The following is a 26057-nucleotide window of genomic DNA, read 5'->3' as shown; positions in this document are numbered from 1 at the left end:
CCATGGTTAGCTCAAGTTTTCCATCCATTCCCACCTTCTGATTTCTTTCAGGGGTTCTCACCTGAGCAGCCATGAATGGCGCTGAGGAAGTGTTTTGGAAGTGTCTTTGCTCTTGTCACAGTCTCTTGTCTGATGAGGCATCTGTCACCTTCCCTTCCATTCACTGCAGAGGGCCCTGCTGGCTCTTCTCATGTGTGTGTGCTCCTCTAGAAATTTTGTTTCATGATGTGCATGAAACATTCTTACAGTGTTTGGTAAGATGGCTTTGCTCCTGGTTGAAGGTGGTACTTGAAGGTTGAGGTTCAGTGCATTCCCAAGAGATCTGCTTTGCTTCACCTTTGAGTTTCTGTGTCTTAAGTGGTAGAGGAAAGGCAGTAGACCTAAAGAAGCTTCTCTTTGAAGGCTCAGAAATGCTCCTCCAAGCTGTATGGAGTTCATGAGGATGACTTTCTTGGTGACAGGACACAAAACCACAGAGGTGTTGAAGCACATCTGCTTGCATGCACACTGTTTTCTTCTGGAGGCAGGATCTACTCAGGTGGAGCAAAGTTTTGCTCCAGGAGGAAGGGAGTGAGGGGGAATAAGGGAGGAAAGCACAGGCTTGTTTACACACTTGTTTTACCACATGGTAGTTAGGATTTCCCCCAATATAGTAAGTATTTTTGCTGTTTCTTTAGTACTCATGTGACACTTGTGTTCTGGATAGAGCCCTTGCAGAGCAGTCCCAGGCTGGGGACAGTACTGTGGGCTTGGTCCTTTAGCCACCTGGGACACTGTGAGAGTTGGACTCTGTCATTCTGCTGGGGAAAAAATCTAGGGGGAAGGGAGGGACAAACTTATTTGCCAAGTTTATGGCCTTCAGTTGTACAGTACACAGTCTTTCAGATCTTCATGATGCTGTCTGCACCATACATGAAAGAAATAGTCTGAGTATCAAAGCAGAAGTGTGCTAAAGGCTGGGGATTACTGCTCCTTGCCTTTCCTGTTCTTCCTGTAGAAGTGAGCATGTCCCAGTCCAAGTAAAGAGTCAACTGTCAGAGCACTTTGGGCCAAGGTATTGGTTTTGCTGTATGGGAGGAATGCAGGGAGGCTGGCTGAATCTTCGTTTCACTGTCAGGATTGCTTGAAGTTTTGAAACCCATAGTCAGGATGTGGGTTGCTGACCTCTGCCTGTGTAAACCATCTGAAACAGGTTTCAGCCTCCTAGGCAGTAGCTCCTGGTAGGCTTCCCTGAATGTCACATTACGCCCTTGGAATCACACATTGCTTCATATCAAGTCCTCTCCTTGCTCATTGTGTTTCCTATCAGGACTCATTGCTCAGGGTCCTGGCAGCCCCCTCCTGTCAGTGCTGTGCTCATGCTCTTGGCTCAGGTATCTTGGCAGTGAGGAGGGCAGAGCTGCAGGAGAGCTACCATGGTTTTCTCTTCTCTCCACAGACAGTGCAGGTTCCTGTCTACTCAGAGCAGGAGTACCAGATGTATCTGCATGACGATGCGTGGACCAAAGCTGAGACAGACCATCTCTTTGACCTGGCTCGGCGCTTTGATCTGCGCTTTGTAGTCATTCATGACCGCTACGATCACCAGCAGTTCAAGGTGAGTCCTGGCGGCCAAGCTGCTGCTAGTAACCTGCTGCTGTGGCATGTTCAGGGTTTTCTGCACTTGAAAGACCAAATTACCCTTTATATCAGCTTAATTAGGGGAAAATAATGAATTATTGGCAGCAAGGGGTATTGAATTTCCAGCACAAGGCATTGCTGTTTCCTTTGTTTGTAATTAAATCCACTGTGACTTGTTCTCATTCCCTGTTGTGTTTTATTAGAAAGTTAGGTTTGCACCTGCCAGGAAAACAGCTTGTTGTTCCTTGAAGATAAGGCAGCTGGCGAGTTTGTTTGAGCAGGCTAGGTGTTCTGGATTTCAGTCTAGGCCCTTGGAGAAGGATCTGCCAGTGAACCCTGGAGGCTGGGACTTCTCCTTGGTGCTGCTCCTGACTTGTGGTTTGTCATAGTACAGGTTTCCATCATCTCTGCTGTGAAACAGGGAACATCAGTGGTCTGAAATTGCAACCCTGGTGTCATGATTGATGATCTACTATACTGGTTCCATACCTCCTGGTAAATAGGGAATGATGTGACATCTACAGAACAGCTCCTTGTTATCCTATGAAATGCTCACATGAAGACCAAAGTGAAATAACAAGAGTATGCCCAGCTGAGCAGCCCAAACATCTTTTGTGCTTGGGTTAATGGACCACAGCTCAGACTTCATGAAGTCATGGGCAGTGAATTGATGTAGCTGATACCTTGGTTGTGACTTGAGTGACTGTTGTCTGGAGCAACTCGGAGACCTGCACATTTGTTGCAGTTTCCTGCTTGCAGGCTTTCTCCTCTCAACTCTCTTTGCATCCTTTTATCTTCACTGCTCGGGATGCTCCACTGCTGTATTGTGTCTAAACTCTCAGCACTGTTGGATCTTTTGGTGGTTATTTTTAAAGCAGTAGCTGTGAATCCATGGCAGTTAATTCATGAAGCTTACTGAGAAACTCCTCCTTCCCTGCCATTCCCCCGGCTCCTGCGAGGGTCCCTGCTAGGCCTTCCTCCAGCACTGTCTCTCGTACTGTATGTGACATCCTTGTGGTCCTTGGGTGGCTACTGCACAAGGTTTTGTTTAGTTCTTCCATAATGTTGTCATCCTGTGATGTCTTCCACAGAAAAGGTCAGTGGAGGATCTGAAGGAACGGTATTACCACATTTGTGCCAAGCTGGCAAACATTCGTGCAGCTCCGGGCACAGACCTAAAAATCCCAGTGTTTGATGCTGGCCATGAGAGACGAAGGAAGGAACAGCTGGAAAGGCTTTACAATAGGACACCAGAGCAGGTAACTCGGGGAATAGAGCATCACTTCTCCAGAAGATTGATAAGTTGAATCAGGAGCTGTATGATGCAGGCCAGAGCATGGGAAAGGTAAAGAAGGGCTGGACAAGAAAAAAAACAACACTTGAGTACAGTGTTTTTGGTTAATGTCCCTTTAAGGAGTTTAAAAGGACAATAATTGAGCAATCTGACTATCCAGGAGAAAGGCCTACATGAGCAGAGTAATGGTCTCTGGTAACTGCCAGGATCTTCTCAGTGACACTGACTGTCACTGAGTCCTCTGATGGAAGCAATGTTGTTATGAGTACCAGAGTCTCATGGAGACAGAATTATTTATTTGAGAGCAAAAATATTTCCAGAAAGCATCAAAGACTAAATCTGCATGCTTATTTCTTCTCTATGTTGAAGCCATACAATGATCCTACAGTTTAGACATTAAGAAAGTGTGTTCTCCATAGTCTGGGGGAGAGCATCCTTTTCAGTTAGTTCCCTCCAAGGACAAGTTTATATGTGAGGGGAGTTTTTTTCTTTTCACAACATTGTATTTGCAACTACAGCATATTTGGGCTTTTCAACACTTCTGTCTGTGCTTTTGGTCTCTGGAAGATGGGATTAGTAATTTCTGGATTGTTGAAGGGTGCATCATAAATGTTGTGATACAGTACCTGCCAGGTTGTAGAGTGACATTGCCATAGGTGCAGGGTAGGGTTATAGAGTGTAACATGCTCTAAAAATCCAAGAAGTTAGGCAGGAGCATAAAAGCATTCCCGGGCTGGCCCAGGGCAGAGCTGCTATCGGTAGATGGCCCCCTTGCCTTGCCAGGCCTCCTCTGCTCTTTGACTGCCCTGGCGTGCTCTGGTCTGCAGGTGGCAGAAGAAGAATACCTCATCCAGGAGCTCCGTAAAATTGAAACCAGGAAGAAAGAGAGAGAAAAGAGAACCCAAGACCTACAGAAGCTCATCACAGCTGCTGACACCACGACTGAGCAGAGGCGTGCTGAGCGCAAGGCTCCCAAGAAGAAGCTGCCACAGAAGAAGGAGACAGAGAAGCCTGTAAACATTTATCTTTCTTTTTTTTCCCCTTTATCCTATTTATGCTCTGGCTGGGTAACATGTTTTCTGCTGCAGTCCTATGGGGATCAGGCCCTTTTTGGGTGGGGGGAGTAACTGCTGGCTGCTTTCTGGGAGATGTTTTTTGGTTACATCTTTGGAAGGCAGATTGGTGTAAGGCAGCCATTGTCAGAGTCCCCTGATGTGCTCTTGGTCGCTCCCCCATTTGAAAAATGCTAGTTGAAGTCCTGTTTCTCTTTCTCTGCCTGAGAAAAGGGATGAAATAATGCCAACTGTTAATGCATCATAGCAAGGAGAAGCATCTCTCTCCCTGCTTCTTCCAAGTCTATTCTGTTACTGCTGTGTAGGGTTGACCCACAAACCCATTGTCTTTCACCTGCCTTATTTTTCTAGTTCAGGTTCTCAGCAGCATCTGGATCTCAGCAGCATCTCCCCAAGCTCAGTACATGCCCCTCTCCTGATCCTCAGCGGTGATCAGAACAGCCCTGCTGTGGGACTCATATATTCTGGGAGCTATTGCTATTTCTCCATGAGCTGAGCTGCAGTCTAAGGAGCCCAGAATACAGCTTACAGCTTTCAGTTCACATTTGGTGCTACCTCAGTTTCCCTTTCTGGAAAGAGGAGGACAGCATGGTCTGATCTAAATTCAGCACCTTCAGTAGGAAAGGGCTGTTAAAAAAAATGTCAGATGTTTCCAGTGAGTCCCTGGGAATTCCTGTCCCTCCACCTTGTGAATAGAGAGCACTTGAGTAATTTTTCTCCAAAAGATTACCAGGAGGGGAGAAGCAGTGAATTCTAGACAGCTATTGCTTGAAGTGTGCCTAATGGTCACCACTTCCTCTAAACACTCTTTTGGTATGTCATGTCCCATGTGTGTCCCTGCTGTGTGATGAATATAGTATCACTGGGCACCTTGTGCATTGGAATTCCCTAAAGGGAAATCTCAACCATGGCTGGTATATCTCCCTATAAAGAAAGCAGTTTGTCACTGGTGGGAATGAAAAAAAAAGGGCTAGAGAATGGGGCTGGAAAGATGCTGAGGCTGCTAAGGCAAGGGAGTTCACCCCTAAATGTTGGCTGGAGTCTGTCTGCAGGCAAATAGTGCATAGGCACACCAGGGTGGGCATAGAAGCACTTTCTGTTGTTGCACTAGCATCATTTCAACCATGACAGAGTCCATTAGGAGTCAATTACCAACTATAGCCAGGAAATGTTAAGAAAAAAATTGCATTTTAACTAAGAATTTGAATCAGGAGCTGCATCAGCATCATTTCAACAAAGGAAAATCATTTAGCAAAGAGTCAATTGAGGTTGAAGCGTTTACAGCATGTACAGGCTGTACAGGCACATGAGGCAAAAGAACCCATTTAATTGCTTATTGCTGAATGCGAGTCAGAGTTGGCTTGGCTGAGGCAGTGATGCTGATTTCCCCACACTGCTTGTGTCAGGGTGTTCAGCAACAGGCTGAGGGACAGAGTTCAGGGAGTTTGAAAACCAGCCTTCATTCAAAAGAAGCAGAGAGGATTGGTTTTTAATTGCAGCCTTCTTTGTCCCTAATAAGGCAAGTAGAGGGGGTATATCTTACCAAAGATCAAAGTGATCTCTACAAGTTCATTAGCCCTGTTGGTAGTTAGAGAATACTTTTTCCTTCATAGTCATGTTTAGGAATCTTTTTCCGGATCCTTTTTATTGGACAGACAACAGATAACTGAAATAATCTTAATGCCTGGCCATGCAGAGTGGTTTGTAGCGTGCCACCTCAAGACCAAGACCTAGAGATAGCTGATAGGGATGTGGGAGTTATTGGCAGGGAACTTGAGAAATTGAGTCACTGTCCTTCAGCATCTCTTATGATCTTGGAGCAACCCTGGCTGTCTCAGCCTTGTCTGGGGCAAAGAAAGAGCAAGAGCCTCTCTACAGAGAAATGTGGGAGCAGCAAGGCAAATGCTGTCTCCCAAGAACTGGGGAGATTTGAGGTGGCTTAGTTTTGGAAAATGCAATTGTGCATGTGTTTTGCAGAGGTTGTGGCGATTCTCAGCTTGAATCATAAGTATTGCTGACCCATTCAGTGCACAGATAGTCTGGTTTATTTCTTTAAAAGTCTGTTCACCTTTTGCTGTGCTCATCAGCTTAGATTTTTAAGGGATTGTATTTATTTTTTTCCATTTCATTGAAATGCAACTATATGCTCTACTGTTAGCAGCAGAAACATGGAAGTTTGCTGCATTTTAATGCTGTGCTTAAAATAAGAAGTAAGAAAGAAAACTGTCTAATGAGTGGACAAATGACAAAACATGTATGAGCAGCAGGCCTCCCTAGGAGGGGGCAGTCCTTGCATCCTCATTAGTGGCCTCACGTCTGTACAGATCAGAGGTTTCTCAGCTCATTCCTTTGAGAGTTTATAGTCAAAAGGCAAGATTTAGGGAAGTCCTGGGCTGTTTTGATCAGTGAAATGGGTCAAAGTTGGATAAGGATGATACTGTGAAAATATGTATAAATGCCATGCAGGGTCAGGGTTTCTGTGTGGGTGGATGTAAGATGCACTGTGCAGAGCAGTGCATTTAAACCAACTGACCAAAAATGTTTGAGCTTTCCAAAGATGCCTTGAACTGGAGTATTTTTCTCAATGAATTGCTTGGGATTTTCCCACTGAATCCTGTTGCCTGGGATTTTCCTCTTGCCTCAGCTCTGACATGTGGCCATGGCAGGTGGTTCTCTGTCATAGGAAATGGTGTTTCCCCTTCAGATAGTCTCTATATGAAATGTTGTGTTTCTTGTGTTTCCTCCATCAACACATCCTGTTTCAATCTCTTTCAGGCTGTTCCTGAGACTGCTGGCATCAAGTTTCCTGACTTCAAATCTGCAGGTGTCACGCTGCGGAGCCAGAGGGTAGGCTCTTGTCCTGTTCCTATGGGACCTCTGTTAATGTCTTTCACTTTGCCTGGCTCTTTCCTCATCCTTTTATAGCTAAAGAAAGTCAAGTTCTTGCCTCTAAAATAAGAAAGGAATTCCGTGAATGTGGAGACTCAGAAACGTGGAATGCTGGCTCTGTGGAAGCCAACTCACTGCCTTGCAGAGGCACCTGAAGTTGCTGCTGTTTGTCACTTGTGTGCCTGCTTTGCTGTTAGACACCTGTAACATAACCAAATGGAGCTGTCGAGCCCAAAAGGAGCTCCAAGCCACATCTAATGGGCCCCTTGGAGCATGTGTGTTTCTAGCTGAGAGGTTCTGTTGGAGTGGTGTGGGCTGGAAAGGACCTTAAAAATCATCTAATGTAAGGTGATTAAGAACTGGATGTTCAGAGTGTGTCTTGAAAAAAACCAGAAATACATAAACACATAGAATTTTTAGCCTTTCTATTTACATTATCTTAGAAGATAGTTTTTGGAAAAGCCCCTGTGTTCAGCCTGTTGCAGAGATTCTCCTGAGTAAAGAACTTTCTTGTTGTTTTTGTATTGCTTTCTTATATCAGCAGGACTTGACACCTGCCTCTTAGCCACAGGTTTTGGGATATCAAGTAACTTAAACCTGCTTGGTCAACTGAATGTTTTCAGAGAAGTTTTGATAGCAAAATCCTGTGTGCCCATACAAGTACTTTCTGCTTTTTTCCAAGCCAAAAAAAAAAAAAAAAAAAAAAAAAAAAATTAAAATTGCTTTATTATAGCTAAGTTGGATAAGTACATTCCTTGCCTGGCATCCTCGCTTGGCATGGTAAATTTAAAAGACTTTTTAGGGAATGTTATTTTGATATCAAACTGGCTTCAGATCTTGCTGGCTGTTAATAGAAATGTGTTTGGGATAATGCTGCTTTGATGTACTGGTGCATGCGTGTGTCAAAGGTGGGATGCTTCAACAGGGTCACTGCTGAGGGGCCCCTTTAGTGTACCAGTGCCACCATCTGCAGGATACATGTTTTGAGTGAGGGGCTACAGCCTTGAGGAAATCACAGTCCAGCGACAAGCAAGATTGCAGTGCAGGTGTTGAGATTTATTGAGATGTGGCAGATGTGTTCTCCAGCACTAAGATAAATAGAGTAATTTATGGAGATTGATTTGGATTTTGAAAACTAATAACTAATGGTTGATCTTTTCTATTTTTTTTACCCTCTCTGGAAGAGAAGTTGAGCAATAATGTATCAGTGATGGAACCACCTGGCAAAGCCAGCAGCCTTTTTGTGCGCCAAACAGGCAATTCAAATCCCAGCCTTCATGAAAATGGGTGCTACATGCTTTTATCTGTTCCCTTTAATGCTCACAAGATGCAGTGTTGAGGCATGGCAGTCTGATTCAGCAACTTTTAGCTTGCAGTATCCAGGCTTCTGGAGTGACCTAGAGCAATTTTCTATGTTCTTCTTGAAATTTTTATGGAGATAAATGCTGTTCGTAGAATTACCAGTGGTTTGTGAATTAAAAAGATGGTTTATCACTGATCTAGGTGAAAAAACTACACTTTGCTGTTTGGAAATGTGAAACCTGCCTCTAACCCAGAAAAACAAATTCATTTGTGGCTTTTAGCCAGTCAGCTGGCTTCCTTATCCAGGCCTTCTCTGTTTTTAAAACAAGAGCTATTAGATCCACTTGCTTCACAGGTGCATGATGGGGAGAATTAATTGTATGAGGTCAGTCCAGGCCTTTTAAACTGGGAAAAGATGCTGAAGTACCAAGTGTTATGGAGTTGACAGTCCATGCTAATCCAAATTATTTTACTTGTGGGATTTATATGGCAAACCATCTGATCTCTAGTGTCGTGGAATTGATCAGGGTGGAGGCTTACTAGGACTAAGTGAGGAATTGGAATGAAATGCTGTAAATTTATACTCTGGCAACATCCAGCATAAGATGTTTTGCCCTTAGCACATTGAAAAATGATTTCTAAAAGCCTGTGCTGTCCTGCACTAAGTTCTTTTGGCTGAAGACCTAAAGAGTCCCTCACCTAAAGGCTTCTGTTGTCCTCCTTTATTTCATACTTTGCTACTGTGCTTTATGCCTTTGTGGTTAGGTGAAGCTGGATTTTGCAGTGAGATCAGGGCTCAACCTCTGTCATGTGTGAAAAATGTACCATATCATCCCCAGGATAATAGCATTTACTCTTTGATTAGAGATTTTTTTTCCCCTGAGGATTTACAATTAGTCTGAAATCTGAGTTAAAATTAATTTATAGAAATGAGTCCTTGAAGAAAAAGTTAGGAATCCATATTCAACTTAATTTGTTCCCAGTAGTTTTTATGACAATAGCCATGGCTCTTCAAATTCCCCCGTCATTACAGCTTACACAATCTTATGGACAGGCTGAATTTGAAGACTGATTTTTTTTTTTTCCCCTCTGTGAGGATTAATGGTCACTTAGAGCCATTATTCTTCATAACCGAAAGTTTCTCCTTCAGCAGACGCTGAAGAGTAATCTTCTGCAGTGACTCCCACAAGCTGGCTTCTCTCAGACTGGCCTCAGTCTCCCATTGTTCTCCAAGGGACTGTGGCCACAGGCAAAGAAGGCCACAGCCCCTGTGCTCTTGCTCTGCATGGGATTTCCCTCTGCCTCCTGACAGCACTGACTGCAAGTTTCTCTGAGGCAGTGGGAAGCTGGGCATTATGAAAAGCTTCCTCTTAATTCAAGGCAGTGTATTGCCTTGGTGCCACTGAGAACAGAAGGCAGTAGCAGATGTTTGGAAAGGGGTGAGCCTTCTAAGAGTTACTTGAAAAGAATTTTAGACCTTTGCATTTGATATTAGTAAAACAGTGTTAGGAAAATAACATCAGAAGTTTATTATTAATCCTAAGCATCGCTTCTGGAAAACTTCCTGTTATACCAGCTCTGCTCAGCTGGGAGGTCAGCCAGCCATAGAGCCTGAGGAAAAGAGAGATGTGTAGGGAATTTGAACAGGGAAAGGTGAAGAAAAGACTAAAGGGAAAGCAGGGAACTTTGAGGAAGGAATGCTTTGCTGTGGATCTGCCTGAAGGAAAGGAAAATGGGAGCTTGGATTTGGATCTTTTCCAGGATCCAGACAAACAAGCAGTAATCACATATTTGTGATCTGGGCATGATGTTGCTTCAGTAGGGCAGAACTGAGTTTGTTCTGATTTCACCACAGTGTTTCTGTACCATGTATGTTCAGCTTTCTTTTAAATTTAACCTTTGAGTTTGTTGTGTTCAGAGCTGTTGACTTCGGCATTCTTAACATCTCTGCAGTGTGTTTTAAGTTCTCTCCCAGCCATGTCTGTGGATTTTAACTTTCAATTTTGGCAATGCTGTTGAATTGTTTCAGCAGTGCTTTTAAGAAAGATGATGCATGGAAAAGAGTGGATGTTTGTACCCACTCCTACATATTGAGGTGTGTGTCTGTGTCCTTGCTCGCTTGTCATGGGCTTGGAAGCAAAGGAACTGGAAGAGAATTGATTTGAGTGGTGTCTTATCTGGAAACAAAACAAAATCTTGTGATGAGAAGATGTTTGTAGAATTCTCAGTCTGCAGAAAGGACTGAGGGATGCTCCAGCTTAGTCATTCATTGGCCTTCTCCTCTTAGAAAAGGCTTCCAGCCAGCAGCCTGACTTCATCTGCTTAACTGGGATCTTGTAGACTATTTGCCAATAGAGCAAATTAAGAAGAAAGTAAAGGAAGGAAAATTACAAGTAGAACTTTAGTACTCATTGATTCAAATATTCACACTCATCAGCTTTTAAATGTTTAGTAGCCTTCTAAGCACTTTTTTAGCACTGATTAATGAATAAGAATTTACTATGGTTGTGTGGGGAAGCATGTGTGTGAGTTCTTACGTTTTTTTTTTTTCTTGGAGTGCAAACTAAGTGCTTCCTCCCAAGTCCAAGGTGAATGATATTTCTTGAGGAAGATGTGGTTGTTTGTATGTATTTAGACATGTTTATCCTCTATATTTGATCTGACCAGTAATTACATGGCCAGGCACGCTGGCTGTTTACCCTGCATTGGAGGCTACTGGCTCTGTTCCTTCTCTGTCATTAATGCAAACCCAGACTTCATTGGCAGTGAACATGTGACACATCTGTCTGTCCTCCTGTGATCAATACTGTCCCTTTAGAGATTCAGCTTTTGGAAGCTGTTCCATAAAATACCAGTTATTCTTATTTGGATTTGATAAATTTAATTACTTGAAGCAATTAATTATTTATTTGCTTTGTATTGATTGCATTCCAAGGCGTTCTGACATCAATCTCTTGGAGATCAGCACACCCTTATTAGGTGGGGAAAGTTTATGTTTCCAGGTCTGAACATCCCATGGATTAGTTAGCTGAGATGTGCTTGTTGCTTCTGCTAGCAATTTTTCATTAGTGAAGTTGTATGTTTTGTGCTCTTCAAGAGAGTGGCTGGGAGTAATTTCCACAGGGAGTCTTGACAGGTGTAGAAGGGAAGTAGTTCTCTCATTTCTGTGAATAAAAATTATGAAGAAATGATGCTGGCTGGATCGAATTCATGTTGTGGCATTGCCATCTATTTGTTGTACTATATGCCCTTTAATTAGGGCCAAGAGAGTGCTGGTGCATTTCCTAATCAAACTCCTGTCTGTAGAGAATGAAATAAGATGAAAATATTGGTGTATTTATTTCTAAAGAGAACTGCAAAGGATACAAAATCTTGAATGAACTAGAGAAGGTGAATCCAACGCATCTTTTCCTTCATTCTTGTTTTTAGCTAAACCAAAAGGCACTTAATGTTAAATTGCTGAAAGAAAATCCATCCATAACCTTTTTTTTGTGGAGGTCATTGATGTGGGAGAGCATCTGGACCAAAGCCTCAGTAGGTTCTTGGGTATAAGGAGAGCACTCTTGGGTACAGGAGTGGGATCACTCTGGGTGCAGGAATGGAATCTTTAAAATAAATTGCAGTTCTGGAAAGGACACTCCATTTTGCTGCTTCTGTTGAATCATCCAGTACCAAACAGTGTCCATGGAGTATGAGGCCTCAGGGACCTTTGGCAGTCCTGGATTTGAGAAGCTTTTAGTACCTTTGTGTGCCCGTAATGACACAGTCTGGATTGTCATTCATCAGCCAGTTTTATTGTGTGTAACACATGCAGAGCTCCATATATATCACTTTTTTCTTTCATTAGTGTAACCAATATAATGATTGGGCTGTAATTAGTCACTGTGGTTTTTTGTATTTGTGTAAGTGGAGATTCAGTTAAATTATTTAAGAGAAAAGCAACATCAAGACTAGATGCATGTGTTGCTACACTTTGCTGTGTCTGATCTGGAAGTTTACATTATGTTCTTGTACTATGGTAGAGTGTCCTTGGAATTCCCCCTCCTGTGGCCAGTCTTAGGGTCCTCCCTGCAATCACAGCACACGCTGCTGTGCTCTTGATTTGTTTTGTCAGATGCGGCTTAGAGGCTGCAGCCATTTCCATTTTCTGCAGGTCTTAGCTTGTTCTTCATGCCTGTAGTGAGAGGCAGGGGTAGGACTATCTGGGAATCTGCAGATCTGCTTAAAGGAAACTACTGTAGTGTCATTCTGGTAATGTGCTTTTAGCATAAAATACCCCCCACGAAAAATGTCCTGTGCAGTTCTTTCTTCTGCAGCAATTCAGTTCCATGCAGTGAAGCACTTCAGAATTTCGGAAATGTGCAAGTTCATATCTAAAACTGAGTTTTTTAGCTGAGATTTTCAAATTCCAGAGCTCTAAGACTGAAGTACTTGATATGGTTCTTTCCTTCCTTGAGTCCTAAAACTGTACAGGAGTGGAGGCTCTCTGCTCCTGCAGAGTAGATCCATGGAACTCAGGAATGTTTGACCTTCAGGCAGAAAATACAGAAAACATTATTCATCTGAAACTTTAGCACTCCTTCCTGGAAATCCACTATACCATTCAGTAATCTAAAGATATCCATGAAGAAGTGCCTAATGAGAAAGTTTTCTTGCTGCTGAAATCCATAGAGAAGGTGGTTTTCAATGTCAGTGAGCTGTATTATAATGCTGAACAATACTGGTGCTGGTGCATAAAACCACAGGTGCAGCCATACAGGCTGTACAGGCACAGGTCAGATGTGTGGAGATTTTACAGCTAGTGTTTTTAGGACAGTTATATTGTTTAGAGTGGGGGAAGGCTGATTTTAAGAAAAAGCTTACCTTAAATTTGAATTAAGATGAAGTGCAGCATCAGGGAGGGTACATGTGCAATATTTAAGTAACCACTAATTAATTTTAAAAACCTCGTATTTTGATGGGAGAGCAAACAAAAGGTTTCAGCACAAAAGAAGATTTTCTGAGTAGTAGTGGGAAGTTGGGAGCATGAGAAAAGGAGCATTTATGAAGAAAGTGATGGATTGAGAGCAGGACATTTAAGATGACCACACAAATGCAATCACTCAAGGGCCCTGACTGAATCTGTAGATCCTGCAGATCCCCATGACAGCCTCTACCTGCCAGGTGGTGATGCTGTGAGACGTAACAGGATTGTGTTGCAAGCTCTGATATTATTTAGACTTCATTACTCTACTAAAATAGATTCAAGTACATTTACAACTATGCTTAAAAGTATTAGCATAAATCATGAAAACTGAATGGCACACAAAAATAAATGAACCAAGACTGTTTGGGGAGGCTATATCTTCAGTTATTTCTTATCCTGTTTGTTAATTTAATGAATTTTGCCAATTAGCAATTAATTTGCAGTAGGTCTCCTAGTCATTAGTGTGAATTAGCAAGGTTTTGTTGGCGGAATGCCTCGAACATTAAATAAAAACCCTGTATCATGCAAAAGCTCAAGGGTACTCCATGGTGAGATCCTGTACAGAAACTGAACTGCAGAGAGTCCACCTCAGTCCCAGCCCTTGCTGTGAAGGTGTGGTGGGTGCTCTGTTCTGATCTTTTTAAACTGCATGACCCAGCTCTGGAGCAATGTCCTCCTCCTTCAGGGCAGAGCATGGCAGGTCAGTGCCCTGTACTCCATGCCGCCCAGACCAAGTGCATTCCAGCAGAGGCTGTGTATCCCAGGCTTCTCTCTGCACAGACAGGCTCTGGTACTGTGGCTTCGTGGTGTTGACTCACAATTTTCTGTAGCTCTTTATTTTTCTCTTGGTACACGCAGTTCATGTGTTTAATGCAGGTTGTTTATAGCAAGGACAAAGGATTACAGTCCTTAAATCAAAAGTGATGTTGGTATAATTATAAGCACAGGCTGGTGCTGCAAAGAGGGCTGTAGGGAGAGGCTGTCAAAGGAGAAGAGCATCCAAAATATAGTAACCTCAAAAATCCCAGCTAATCAGTTTTCTGACGGGAGCAATCTGTTTCCCAGGTATTATTATTATATGGGGACTTTAAAGATAATAAATAACAATAATAGTCTACTATGAGGAAGAAAAGAAAAGGGCAAATGCCATTCACCTCGGAAGCTGTGGTTGCTCACTGGAGTTCTCTGAGGAACATAATTTTCCTCAGCCCCTCTGGAGGCCTCCATCCATGACAACACCAAGAACATCCCAGGAGCTGTGGTGTCAGCAGTAAGGTTGCCTGAAGGGGTGTTTTCATTAATGCAGAGATATGGCCCACAGAAACCACATATCCCAGTGCAGACGTCATAAGCCAGAGAGCTCTTCTCTGGGCTGCTGGCTGGGACCTGTGGCCTCTGCACATTGCTTTGTTCTTTGGGAATGAGGGGCAAGTGAGCACCACTTCCAGCACTATGCTGCTTCTGTGGGTATCTGCTTGAAAGGCCAAAACAAAGAAGGGCTTCCTGAAGTTAGCTTGGTCTTATCAGAGCTGTACAGAGCACGAAGACTTCTCTCTTGCAACAAGGCAACCCAGCTAACGGACCTTGGCTAACAGATTATCAGCAGCGTTTGAGTAATAGACTGCTCATTTAGTTTTAATACATTTTGCATAGAGAGCAATCAGCCTTCATCAGTCTTAGAGATGAATTGGCTTAGCCAGCTAAATTCTAAAGATATTAGTCCAACAGCAGCCACATAAATCATAACATTTTCTTAATGATGGTAAAATTAAAATATACTCTTGCTTTGAGAAACCAATGAAGCCTTCCTGTTTGCAGGCCAGATCCTCCTGCCTGAATTAAAAGGAAGCTTAATTGATGTGGTTTTAAACTAAACTCAGTCCCACTCTTCCTCAGCATCTTAGGTGTTCCTTTCTTTGAAGTTAATTTGTCCTACCTCTCCCTGGTCCATCCTCTAATCTTCAAGGGTGACCAGACTCCTGTGGGATGTAATCCAGATGTGTACAACATCACAGTTGAAGGCTTTGCCAGGTTGTTTGTGTTGCTTGAGCTAGTGAAGGCCTCCCAGGAGGAAAGCTTGTGCTCTTCCTCTAACCAACAAACCAAGACCTCCTGTCTGTCTACCTAGCCTAGCCAAGGATGAGCTTTCCTTGTCCTTTGTTCCTGAAGCTGGCTTGGTGCTCAACATTCTTTTGCCAGAAGGGAAATTAACAGAAGGGAATCCTGCCTTTGGCTAAAAAGGCTCTGATGTCTGGTATTGGGGCAGGAGTGAAGACACTTTTAGGGCTGTGGCAGTCACACAACTATTGTGTGTCCACAAGCTCTTCAGTGGGGAGATGCTGGGCTCATTGTGTCCCGCAGATTAAGGAAAGTACCTTCTGACTAGTTCAGCCCATACATCCCAAGCTGGCGCAGAGCTGGGTATGTCACCCATTTAAACGTTCTGTATGATTCCCCATGGTGCAGAACAATTCTTTGGGCTGAATCCTCTTGCTTTCAGGGATAACTTCCTGATGTTCTAGACTGACTACTCAGTCTTCTGCTAAGTTGTGCAGTGTTACCTTTCCTTCCATGGCATCCTGTTGCTAGCTGCAGCATGGCACCCATGGAATAAACGAACATTTCCTATCCCACTCCTCTGGGCTGCCTTATCTTAGGGTTCTATGCTCTCCTTTTTCAGCAGAGCCTGTGCAGGTAGTCTGTGCAGCAGAGCTCCTCATAAGACCTTTTTTAGTGAGTTTCTGCTCAAGTTGAGACTCTGGGCTGAAGACTTGACTGAAATCCAGATACATGATAACTTTGACAGCATTTCTTCTGCTAAAACAATCATTTTGTGGTGAGCTGAAAAGAATTGGTTTCTTTACAAGTAGGAAAGAAGTATGAAATTGACTGCTGTGCAGAAACCCCAGTACTAAGCTAAACACCTTTGGGGGAAAAAAAAAAGGCAGAGGCATCCTATGTCCTTACCTGTGCTAACTGTTTGCATGAATACGTGTGTTTGTTTTATTTCTAGTGCTCCTGTTGGATTCTCTGGGTCAGGCTGGTTTCTTAGAAATCCTCCCCTAATAGTCCTTGGTCCTTTACTGGAGTCTTTTTTTGTGGTGCTAATATCTGTCAAAAAGAACCTGTGCTTCTCAGCATAGACTGTGAAAGGCCCATTCCCCTGGGGTGCTCTGTGGCATCCATACTCGGGTTTCTTGGCTGGAGTGATGTTATGGAGAAGGCAGGATCCTTCTGGTCCTACACAGGTCCTACACTGGTGTTGTGGAGCAGCTGATAGGACACAGCCATAGCTGAGTTAAGGTTAGATATCTCAGCATTTGGGGATGTGTCTGTGCATGCAGTGCTTCTGCATTCAGAAGAATTAGGAAGTTCCAGGTGGAGCCTCTTGGCATTTTTGTGTTGGGGCAGCAAACACTGGAAGCAATGGGTCTAATCTGGGAGACTGATGTTGGGCTGCCTGCTTCGGGCAACTTCAGCCTGTGGAAGTAAAATGACCAGAGGCACTCCCACTAGCTCTCCTCAGAGGCCACTTTTAAGGTGGAGTGAATAATGTTTCTTCCTTCAGGACATTGCCAGCCATGTTGCAGACTTGTGCTTGGTGGACTCGTGGCTGAGGTTTGGGCACCTGGTCAGTGAGTGGTGTGTGCAGGACGGCTGCAGGATGCTCTTGCCTTCTGGCTCTCAGTGGCCTGCCAGGCAACTTGGGTTGGTGATTGGGATCCCCATTTTGAGGTGTGAGGTCACCTTTCCAGGGCTGGCTATGGAAGGGCAGCCTGTGCCTGTGCAGAAGGGTGTTTGACAATGCAGTATTGAGAACCATTTCTTTCCTGGTGCGTCTTCTGCATAGCCAAGTGCTTTCAGTTTTTTCCTGAATATGTCCCCAGGGCTTGGGAACCTGTTCTCCCTGCCATATTGTGCCAGCTGCATTTGTGCTGCTGGGAATCTAATAAATGCTTGGTCTGAGCAGCTAGCACTCCTGCTAGAGCCCAAATGAATGCAGAGGAAGGACCCTGCTAAGTGTGTGCATTCTTCCTCTCCTGGCCAGCTCCAATTCCCTTTCATAGCTCACATCTGATGCTTCCTCTCTCACCTAGCCCCTTAGCTCCGATGTAAATGTGTGTGCACACTTCTGCCAGTCAAGTAACTGTGCTCTCTCTGTCTCTCCCCTTTGTTACAAAGCCTGCTCTGTAAATGAATCCCACAGGTCTGGGGCTCAGCAGGTAAAAGGAGAAGTGAGTCTGTTAGCGCATGAGTCTAATCAGGCCGGCTAAAGCGAATAAAGTAGGGCAGCATTGCACATTAGCCGCTGTGTAAATGAGTCCTTTGATGGGCTGGGCACTGCGGGAGAGGGTTTGAAGCCAAGAAGAACTTTTGTTGTTAATTCAGTGACACATGGAAACTGTAAAACAGCGTGTCTTGCACACACACGAGAGAGAAAATAAAAGCCCTCACGACCGGGCTTTTCAATACCTGCCCTCAGACCTAGTCTGAAAACTTTCAGCCCCTGTCTCCCTCTCTTACCACTTGATTTTCCTTTCTCTCCCTTTCTTTTTTTTGTTCCCCCTGCACTATAAAAAGAAAAGCTCTCTTGCCTTTTGAACTAGACGGCTGTGAGTGAGGGCTATCTCTGAGCTGTGTGGCTCTGTTACCTTTGTGTTCCAGATGAAACTGCCAAGCTCGGTGGGACAGAAGAAGATTAAAGCCCTGGAGCAGATGCTGATGGAACTCGGAGTAGGTGAGTAAAGGGGGCACGCGAGAGAGAAAGAGACACACAGAGCTAGCCTTTGTTCTCGAGATGGGCTATTTTTTCCCCTAGTAATACAGCCAGTTTCTTGAATAACAGTATGTGAATGGTTTTTAAAATATTTTATGTGTTAAAAAAAAAAGAGAGGGTAAAAGCCAGAACAAGATGCACAGGGTTTTTTTTTTTTTTCCTCCCAGTAGAAAAATCTTTTAAAAGAGCCTTTGTTTCTCTCTTGTTTGGGCCTTTTTAACCATCAAGAGAGGCAGCACAGTATTAGGAAGGCAAATCTCAGCCTTGCCAGGAGAGGTACTTCTAAGTGTGTTAGTGACCACGGCACATGCATTGTTCAGGGCTGCCCTGTCTTTCTTTTAAGCTTCATTTCCTCTTAATTTACTGCTCACGGTGGCAAGTCCAAAATGCATCTGGGACTGTTCATCCCCCCTTTATAGGTTGCATGCTGTGTGAAAATCTGGAGCATCTCTGCTGAAAGGCGAATAAACACACATCCCTCACTCCTGAACTCAAGTGTCTTAGCAGCTGAAAGAAGGGTTCACTTAACATGTACAATACCTGCTTGTGGCTAGAGGGGGAGGAGTGCAGCCTATGGCCAGCGGCCGCTCTCCATGCAGTGGGGACAGTTTGCAGGTATTACGGGTCCCAGCATGCAGTGTCTCTTGATTAGACACCTGATGATCCCTTTTCCCCCCAGTGTGGCTGGAGAGACATTTACAGATAGGAAAAGAGAAAAATAGAAAGAAAAATAGAAGCCTTATTAATGATCTACAAGAGATTACCGAGCCTGTTCCCAGCACTGACTTCTGTTAAGTCTTGTTCATTTTTTGGGCCATCTTGTTAGTTTTATGGTTCGATATGTTGTATCGGAGACTGTGCCATTCTGAATGCCTCCTGTGGCCGGTGAAAGTGGCTCAGCCAGATTGGTTTCCCCTTTCTGCTGTAGAACTAAGGGAATTGCTGTTTGTGCTTGCTAGGGAAGCCTGAGGGAAGTTGTGTGAGTGCTTCTTGGAGCTCACTTCCCATGAGGGTAAGGAGGGGTTCCTGACTCCCCACTCCTGCCTCACAGAACTCACATATCTCAAGGGTTTCTTGTGGCTTCAGCCCTGCTGTACCTTAGAGTGCAGAACCACACCTGGGCTTTGTGGGGGTGAGCACAGTGCCAGCAGGAAGGGGGTCATGTGGGCAGTCATGCAGACAGGGGCCACTGCTATGTATCAGGGCAAACATGCAGAGCTTCATCTTTTCCTTCTGCAGAACTTGCAGCTCTTCCTGCCTCTGTGTGGGTGCAGCAGAATGCAAGGCATGGGGAGGTGATCTGATAGTTGCTGCTACAAACAGGTCTGTAACACAGCAGCAGGGCAGTTTTCTGCCTTGGACCTGCCCTGGGAGGAGCAGTAGAGAGGCAACAGAGCTCAGCCTGTCCACCTGTTGTTGGTGAAGGTGTAGGGAGCAGCAGGAGCTCTTCTGCCCTTTGCAGCAGTGTGGATCCAATCTCTCTGCAAGACAGAACTCCCTTCGTGTGATGTGGTGGGTGGCAAGATTCAATTATGTGGTCTTCCATCATCCTTCACTTGCTGAGTCCTGGACTTTGCAGGTTCACCCTTAGTCCTTGGTCAGGACCAAAGGACAGCCTGAAAAATAGGAGTGCAGCCCTTAGGGATACCAGTTGCTACTGATCCATATTATTGGAGCGAGGCTCCTGGCGTATCTTTGTGGGAATGAAAGAGCAGTTGAGACTTTTATAGTGAGTTTTCATTGGAGGGTTGTATGTCTGGGTGTTTAACAGGGGGTGTTTTTCTCCCTAGATCTTAACCCTATGCCCACAGAGGAGATTGTACAGATGTTCAACGAGCTGCGGAGCGACCTGGTGCTGCTGTACGAGCTGAAACAAGCCTTTGCCAATTGCGAGTACGAGCTGCAGATGTTACGGCACCGCTACGAGGCCCTGGCTAAAGCTGGGAGCATCGGCCCCCTCAGCGTGGAAGGTGCCCATCCAGATGGCCAGACAGGGCTCGGCATCGAGGAGGGCAAGGGAGATACCAAGGACCAGATCATTGATGTAGTAGGAGCACCACTGACCCCCAACTCGGTGAGAAGGAAGGTCGGGGGGGCAGAACAGGGCGCACTCAGGTCTCCGACGCAGATGCCCTGACAAGCGCTGGGGATGCTGCCCTGCTCTCCTTCCAGGCATGCGCGTCCAAGGGAGCAGAACACGCCTGTTCCCCCCCAAGTCCCAGTGCTGCTCTCTGGGCTTGTCTCCTGTGCTGGACAGTGTTCTTGGTGCTACAGGTGGGGTCAGCAGGGCTTTCTACATCCTGCATGCAGGCAGATGGCTTGGTGTGGGTGCCACTGTGGACCAAAGCGGTGAGGCTTTGGGTGATGAGAGCTTGTTCTAAGGCAGCAACAGTACAGCTGCAAACCTGAGGCATTTTCCCTCTAGACAACAGCCTCGTAAGGGTTGCTCAGCAGAGGGAAGCAGGTGGGGAAAGCAGTCTTCAGGTGATGAAATGTGACCTGCCCAAGACCCTGGAGTCAAGCAGTAGCCCTGCCTGGAGCAGGAGGCTTGGGAAGGACAGAGGTGTTTGAAGAGCAAAGGAGGGTTTTTACACCCTGCTTCCAGTGCCAAGAAAGAAAAGCCTGGCCTAGGGCTTCTTCCAGTGCAAGCCCTGTGGCAGTGTCCTGTGCATGTACCTCTGCAGGATGTGAATCACCGGCCTCTCCTCCCTGCCTCCAGGAGGGCAGGTTGCCCAGCCCCTCACCACTGCCTCAGGGCCAGGGGTAGGCCTGGGGATCAGCTGAGGCTGCTTTCCCCTCTGTGCAGTCCCCTGGCACAGCTGAGCTGAACTGCCTGATGAAAGCTGCCCATCTCCACACCGTGGCATCCCCGACGCCTCCGACGCACTGCCCCTGGTAGCGGCACAGACCTTTACTTTCTCAAATGTATAATGTATTGCAGGATATTGAGAACACCTTATCTGTCAACGGCAGAGGCGACACGTTAACCTGGACTTGAATAATGTCCTATTTGATTGTGACAATGTTGAGTCGTAAGGAAGAGTTCCACTGAGACAGGTTCATGTTTGTAAAGGAGTCTTTTGAATTATTATTTTTTTTTCCCTACTGCATTCAATCTGGAATCTCACCCCTCCCTCCCTGCGGTCTGGAGTGTCCTGGTTTGCAAACTTTTCGGGCTGATTTACAGTACAGTTGGTTTCCCTTGAGAACTGGCTTGCTGGGAAGGTGGGAGAGATGGTGGTGGTGGCCATACCTGTAGGAGGAGGGAGCCCATGTGTGTATTTCTGACCACATTGTTCCTTGGTGCCACCTCCTGGAATTGGAAACAAAGGCAAGGGCCCAGGCAGCACAGAGAGGGTTAAACTGACCTGGTCTCTGACATATTTGAAAGAAATATAATCAAGTTAATTCACTGCAAGGCAAATTCAGTACCTAAAGGGCCCCCATGTTAAATACAGCACTGACCTTTACCGGCTGATTACACAAAGACGACACAATTAGATTAGTCCAAGACAAAAGGTCAAGCACATTCACACTGTGACCATTTTTTGCTACCTTTTGAGGCGGGGGGGAAATTACATCCCAGCTGGAGGGGTATTTTGGAGAGGAAGAGAATGGGGCTGCTGTACCATGTTCTGCCTGGTTCAGATATGTTTGGAGAGTCAGTCAGGGCCTGGCAGTTTGCTTGCCCTGAACCTTTCTATGGTTGTTGGGCTATGTGGTGGTAGAAGAGGAAGATCAACATCCTGCAGCCCACAGCCAGCTTTTCCCAAGACAGGCTGAGCTGAGTAGAGGTCATGTCCTGGTGATCCTCCCTGCCCTGCCCAGAGCTGGCAAATGTAGCTCTGGTGCCTCTTGTCCAGCATCATGGCTGAAATTTGCCTCTGGAAAATTGTTAGGCTCGGTCAGCACTGAGGAGGGGGATGGCTGGTGGGTGCATGCATGTGTCCCCACCCTGCACAGTGATGGCCCCAAGGTGTCCCAGGCCATGGTGGGGACAGCAGGGCCAGGACACGGTGCTGGGGAAGCAACCTGTGGGAGCACAGCGCTTTGCTCCTGCCCCACAGCGTTGGCAGCAAGGCAGCAGTGTGGTGGTGGTGGGAACACGCAGCTCTAGAGCACAGCAGTGCTTTTTGATGGCCATTCCTTCCCTCACCTCCTGCAGCCGTGGGTGCTTGGCCATGACACCTGCCCTTGTCCTGCTGCAGTGGTTTAACCCTGCCACACCAGCCTTGAACTCCCGAGTTCAAGTGTGTGCTTTGTCACTGAACTGCCAGGGCTTTTGGGGGAATCATTTAATCTCCCTCCTTCAAATTCCTCCGAGTTGGAGAATCCCTTTGTGCTGTCTAGCACTGCCTGTCCATGGCACTCTACGTGTTGGATTAAGCATGGATTAGTTCAGTCTCCAAACCAGACGCTCCCCTGAAGCCAGTTTTGTTTCCCTGGAGAGAAATATCTTGCTCCAGATGTTGGAGGGAGTGAGTGGCAAAGCCAGGAATAGGCCTAGGAGTCCTGACTCCCGAGCACTGCCTGGCATGTCTGGATTCCTTTCCAGGAATTGGAATGAATGGGCAAAGGCACACCGGGGTCTTTCGAGATACTGGTTTTGTCAGGAGCTGTCGGCTGTCTTGGCCAGCAGTGGGGATGGGGACATGTCAGCAGGGTGTGTTAGCCAGGCTGGGAAAGGCATCTGTCTCGGAGCCCGTGGGGCATGGGAAGCCTGGTGCTGTCCTGCCCTGCTGAGTCCATCACTTTCCTATGCTGGCTACCTGTCCACGCTCTCCCAGGGACTGCAGTGCCCATCGCTGACCATTAAAGCTGAGCTGGGATCCCCCCAGTGCTGTTTGAGGCTGACCCCGGTAGGGACTTTACTCGGGGCCTTTGGGAGGTGAAAGGTGAGCCGAACTCGGAACAAATTAGTTCCAAGCAGAAGTTCAGCCAGTTACTCCAGATTGGATCCTTTGATTTCCGCAACTCAGACTCCACTCAGTGATCTGTAATGAGTGACTCTCAGAAATCCTCACATTGCAGCACTTTGTTCCTGAGCTCACAAGTCAGCCCATTAATGGGTAAAGGAAAGGACCTTGAGTCTAAGAAGTCTCGGGTTCAGAGTCAGAATTATTTGACTTTTAAGCTTCCTTTATCTGAACTCCTGCTGACTTCTTGTTTTCTGAGCCTGTTTGAAAGCTAGAAGTTACATTGTTAAGATCAAACATTCTCTCTTTCCAGATGGAGTTACAATATCTGTCTTTTATATATATATTTTAATATATATAGTGTATATATACCAGGGTGTATATATATTCTTCTCTTTTTTTTAATCGTTCTTTCCATTAAAAGAAACTAGACTTGTAAGCTCTTGTAAATTATAATGTAAAACATTTTTTTTAACCAGACAGTTCCCAATTTTGCCCGAGGCAACTGCAATAGCTGTGCCACGGAAGGCAATAGGAAGGTGATTAATATGAATTTGTGACATATTTGAAAGATGGGTCTTTTGCCATATAAAGATTATCAAACACATGTGCTCTTCCCCATTAATTCTGCAGCCCTCCCAGGAAAGCCACAAAGCCCAGCTCCTTTGTTTCCAGGGTGGGTTTTTGTTTTTTTAAATGTACCTTTCGGTCCCCTTGATTACCCTGTATTTGATTTTTATAGGGCATCTGCTCACTCTGCTGTGTGGGTTCTCTGGCCCTTTTATTTCCCCGTTAATCGGATCCCACGAAGGCAGCGGTGCCAGGGCCTCTGACGAAATCCGTGTGTGTGTTGTATTTAACTTTCAGCCGTGCAAATTCCATGCTCTGTTTGCCGTCTGCCCGGCGGGAACTGGGGGCCGCTTCCCGCCAGGGGAGGCAGCGGGGCCTCCCACGACGTGCTCAGCCGCCGGGATCAGCCGGGAGCAGGGATGGGCAGGCCTGCCTCCTTCCGGGTCCCTGCTGCCTTCTCCGTGCCTGGCGCTTGCGGGCCGGGCAGTGGCTCTGTGCCCTTGCACAGGACAGGGCCGTGGGGCTGGGCACAGCAGGCACCGGCCTGCGGTCACCGTGCCAGTGCAGCGCTGGCCTGTGCCACTGCCTGCGGTGCCTTGTGCCGTGGGGCCTGGGGCTCTGGCACCTGGTGTCCCCGCAGCAGCCAGCACACGGGGGCCTGGCAGCTGTGCCGTGTCTGGGGCACCCCACACAGAGCCCAGCTCTGGGGGCTGACCCTGCCACGGCTGCGGGCAGAGGCTCCGCGTGGCACTTGGCACAGTCTCACTGCAGCGCAGGGCTGGGGAGTGTCCCACTTGGTGGCAATGGCCCCGGCTTTCCTAAGGCTGGGTACGGCCCTGAACCTTCTCAGTGGAGTCCCCCGGAGCTTGCCAGCCTCATTTGGGTAGTGGAGTGCACTGCCCAGAAAAAGGGTAGGTTTTTTGAGGAGCCTCCTGATCTGCTCCTGGGCCACATCATAGCAGGTCTGGATGGCAGAGGAGCATTTCCAGGCTCTGCCCTGTCCCATGTCAAGCCTCCCTGGCACAGCTGCCCATAGCACAGAGCTGTTCTGCCCCTCTCTGTGTCCTACTCCTTAGGGCTTGGTCCATGCTGGCTTGCTTGGTCAGGGCTCCCACAGCCACCGAGTTCTTGCAGAGCTCCCTTCCTCCTGACCATTCTCAAGCCATGTTCATGTCAGGGAAGTAACATCCCCTGTGAGGGTGCCATCCCACCCCCTTGTCACTGCTGGATTAGCTTTATCCCTCCTGTCATGTGAAGACCTGGCTCTGCCTTCAACCAGGCAGCGTAGTGCATTTGGCACTGCTGGGATAGCTCTGAAACAGGTGGATGTATTTGCCACAACCAAGTGCTACCACCTGCTGTTCCTGTTTTGTTTTTTTTTTTCCTCTTTCCTGTCTGCCTTTTGGAGCAGAGAAATTGAAGGGAGTTGGCCTCCAGCTCCTTCTCCATCATGAGGATGAAGAAGCCATTAGCACTCCGTGCAGGGTGAGGATGAGGAGGTGCAGGAGCAGTGCTGGCTGTCCTGGAGCCCCTAGGGACAGCTGGCTGTTTGCAGCCGTGGGACAGGACAGGGGCCTGGCTGGGGCAAACACTGCAGTGCTCCAGAGAAAAGTGGGAGCTATCCCCTGCCCAGTGCCATAGTCCTGACCTCTGGAGCAGTGCAACCTCCAGGCATTTGTAGCAGGTGCTGGAGAGCTGCCCCAGGGATGAGCAAGGCTCTGCCCCAGGCCACCCATGGTTGTCCTGTGGCCACCAGCCCTTGTGCATGGAGCTGTCTCACCCCCATCCCAGGCAGGCTGGGTGCCACTGACCCTGTTGGGAGCCCATCTGCCTCAGTCACAAGGTGACAGCTGGAGTTGCTGGAACCCCTGCTGCCTTTAAGGCTACCATGTCCTGAGCCAGTCTGCTCCTGTGCTGCCCACACCAGCCTGGAGAGCTCCTTCCAGCATCCCACATACCCAGCCCTTGTGTAGCTGCTCTCTTCCAGTAGCTCTTGTGTGCCCAACACCTGCAAGTGCTGCCTTACCTTAGTAAGGGGCTGCCCCTGCTGGAAACACTCGTGTTGCCCCCAGCACTGACTGTCAGTAGAGTTCATCCTCCTGCTGCCCTGCCCAAGGCTTCAGTCTGTGGTGGAGGGGCTGAGGCATGGCAATGGGAGCCTGGGTTTATGTGCTGCCCACTGTGGGCACTGGTGGCCCTGGCATGTGCCCTGCTCTGGGCTGATGTCCACCTGCCCAGCCTGTGTCCCCTACACCTGCCTTCCATCATTGATCCACCGTGACAGTGTCCTCTGAGTCACATTCTCGCCTGCAGGAGTAGAGGGCAAAGGCCAAGTTCTTAGTTTTCATAAAAAACTAATTAGATGACTCCCATCGAAAAAGGGTCAATAAACCCGATCAGGGGCTGCACAGATGGAACTGGTAAAACCCCTGTGACCTTTGCATGGAGCAAGTGGGCTGGACTGCCCCTGCCCTCTGGGAGCTGCCCACTCAATGCTAGCTGGATACTTGCATCCCTGTCACCCAGTGGCACTCTGGCACAGGGGAGGCTCCTTGGGCACCTGGATGAAGTGGTGGTTCCTCATGGCTCCTGCACCCCACAGCGTTGCACTCGTGGGGCAGAGCAGGTGCCCCAGGGCTCAGCAGAGCCA

The 26057-nt window shown here is 46.8% G+C and overlaps 1 protein-coding gene across 1 annotated transcript in view; it reads left to right on the top strand.

Annotated features, from left to right (window-relative positions):
• Positions 1–23444, top strand: part of DMAP1 (DNA methyltransferase 1 associated protein 1) — a 30224-nt gene extending 6780 nt beyond the window's left edge. The window contains exons 5-10 of the mRNA XM_021528324.2: positions 1439–1597; positions 2712–2879; positions 3742–3927; positions 6763–6834; positions 17810–17882; positions 19712–23444. Of these exons, the coding sequence (XP_021383999.1) occupies positions 1439–1597; positions 2712–2879; positions 3742–3927; positions 6763–6834; positions 17810–17882; positions 19712–20058 (1005 nt within the window). The 3' untranslated portion in view covers positions 20059–23444. The remainder of the gene's footprint in view (positions 1–1438; positions 1598–2711; positions 2880–3741; positions 3928–6762; positions 6835–17809; positions 17883–19711) is intronic.
• The last annotated feature ends 2613 nt before the right edge of the window (positions 23445–26057 follow it).

The sequence above is a fragment of the Lonchura striata genome, chromosome 9, assembly GCF_046129695.1.
Source record: "Lonchura striata isolate bLonStr1 chromosome 9, bLonStr1.mat, whole genome shotgun sequence".
Classification (NCBI taxonomy): domain Eukaryota; kingdom Metazoa; phylum Chordata; class Aves; order Passeriformes; family Estrildidae; genus Lonchura; species Lonchura striata.
This window is presented reverse-complemented; position numbering and strand designations above follow the sequence as displayed.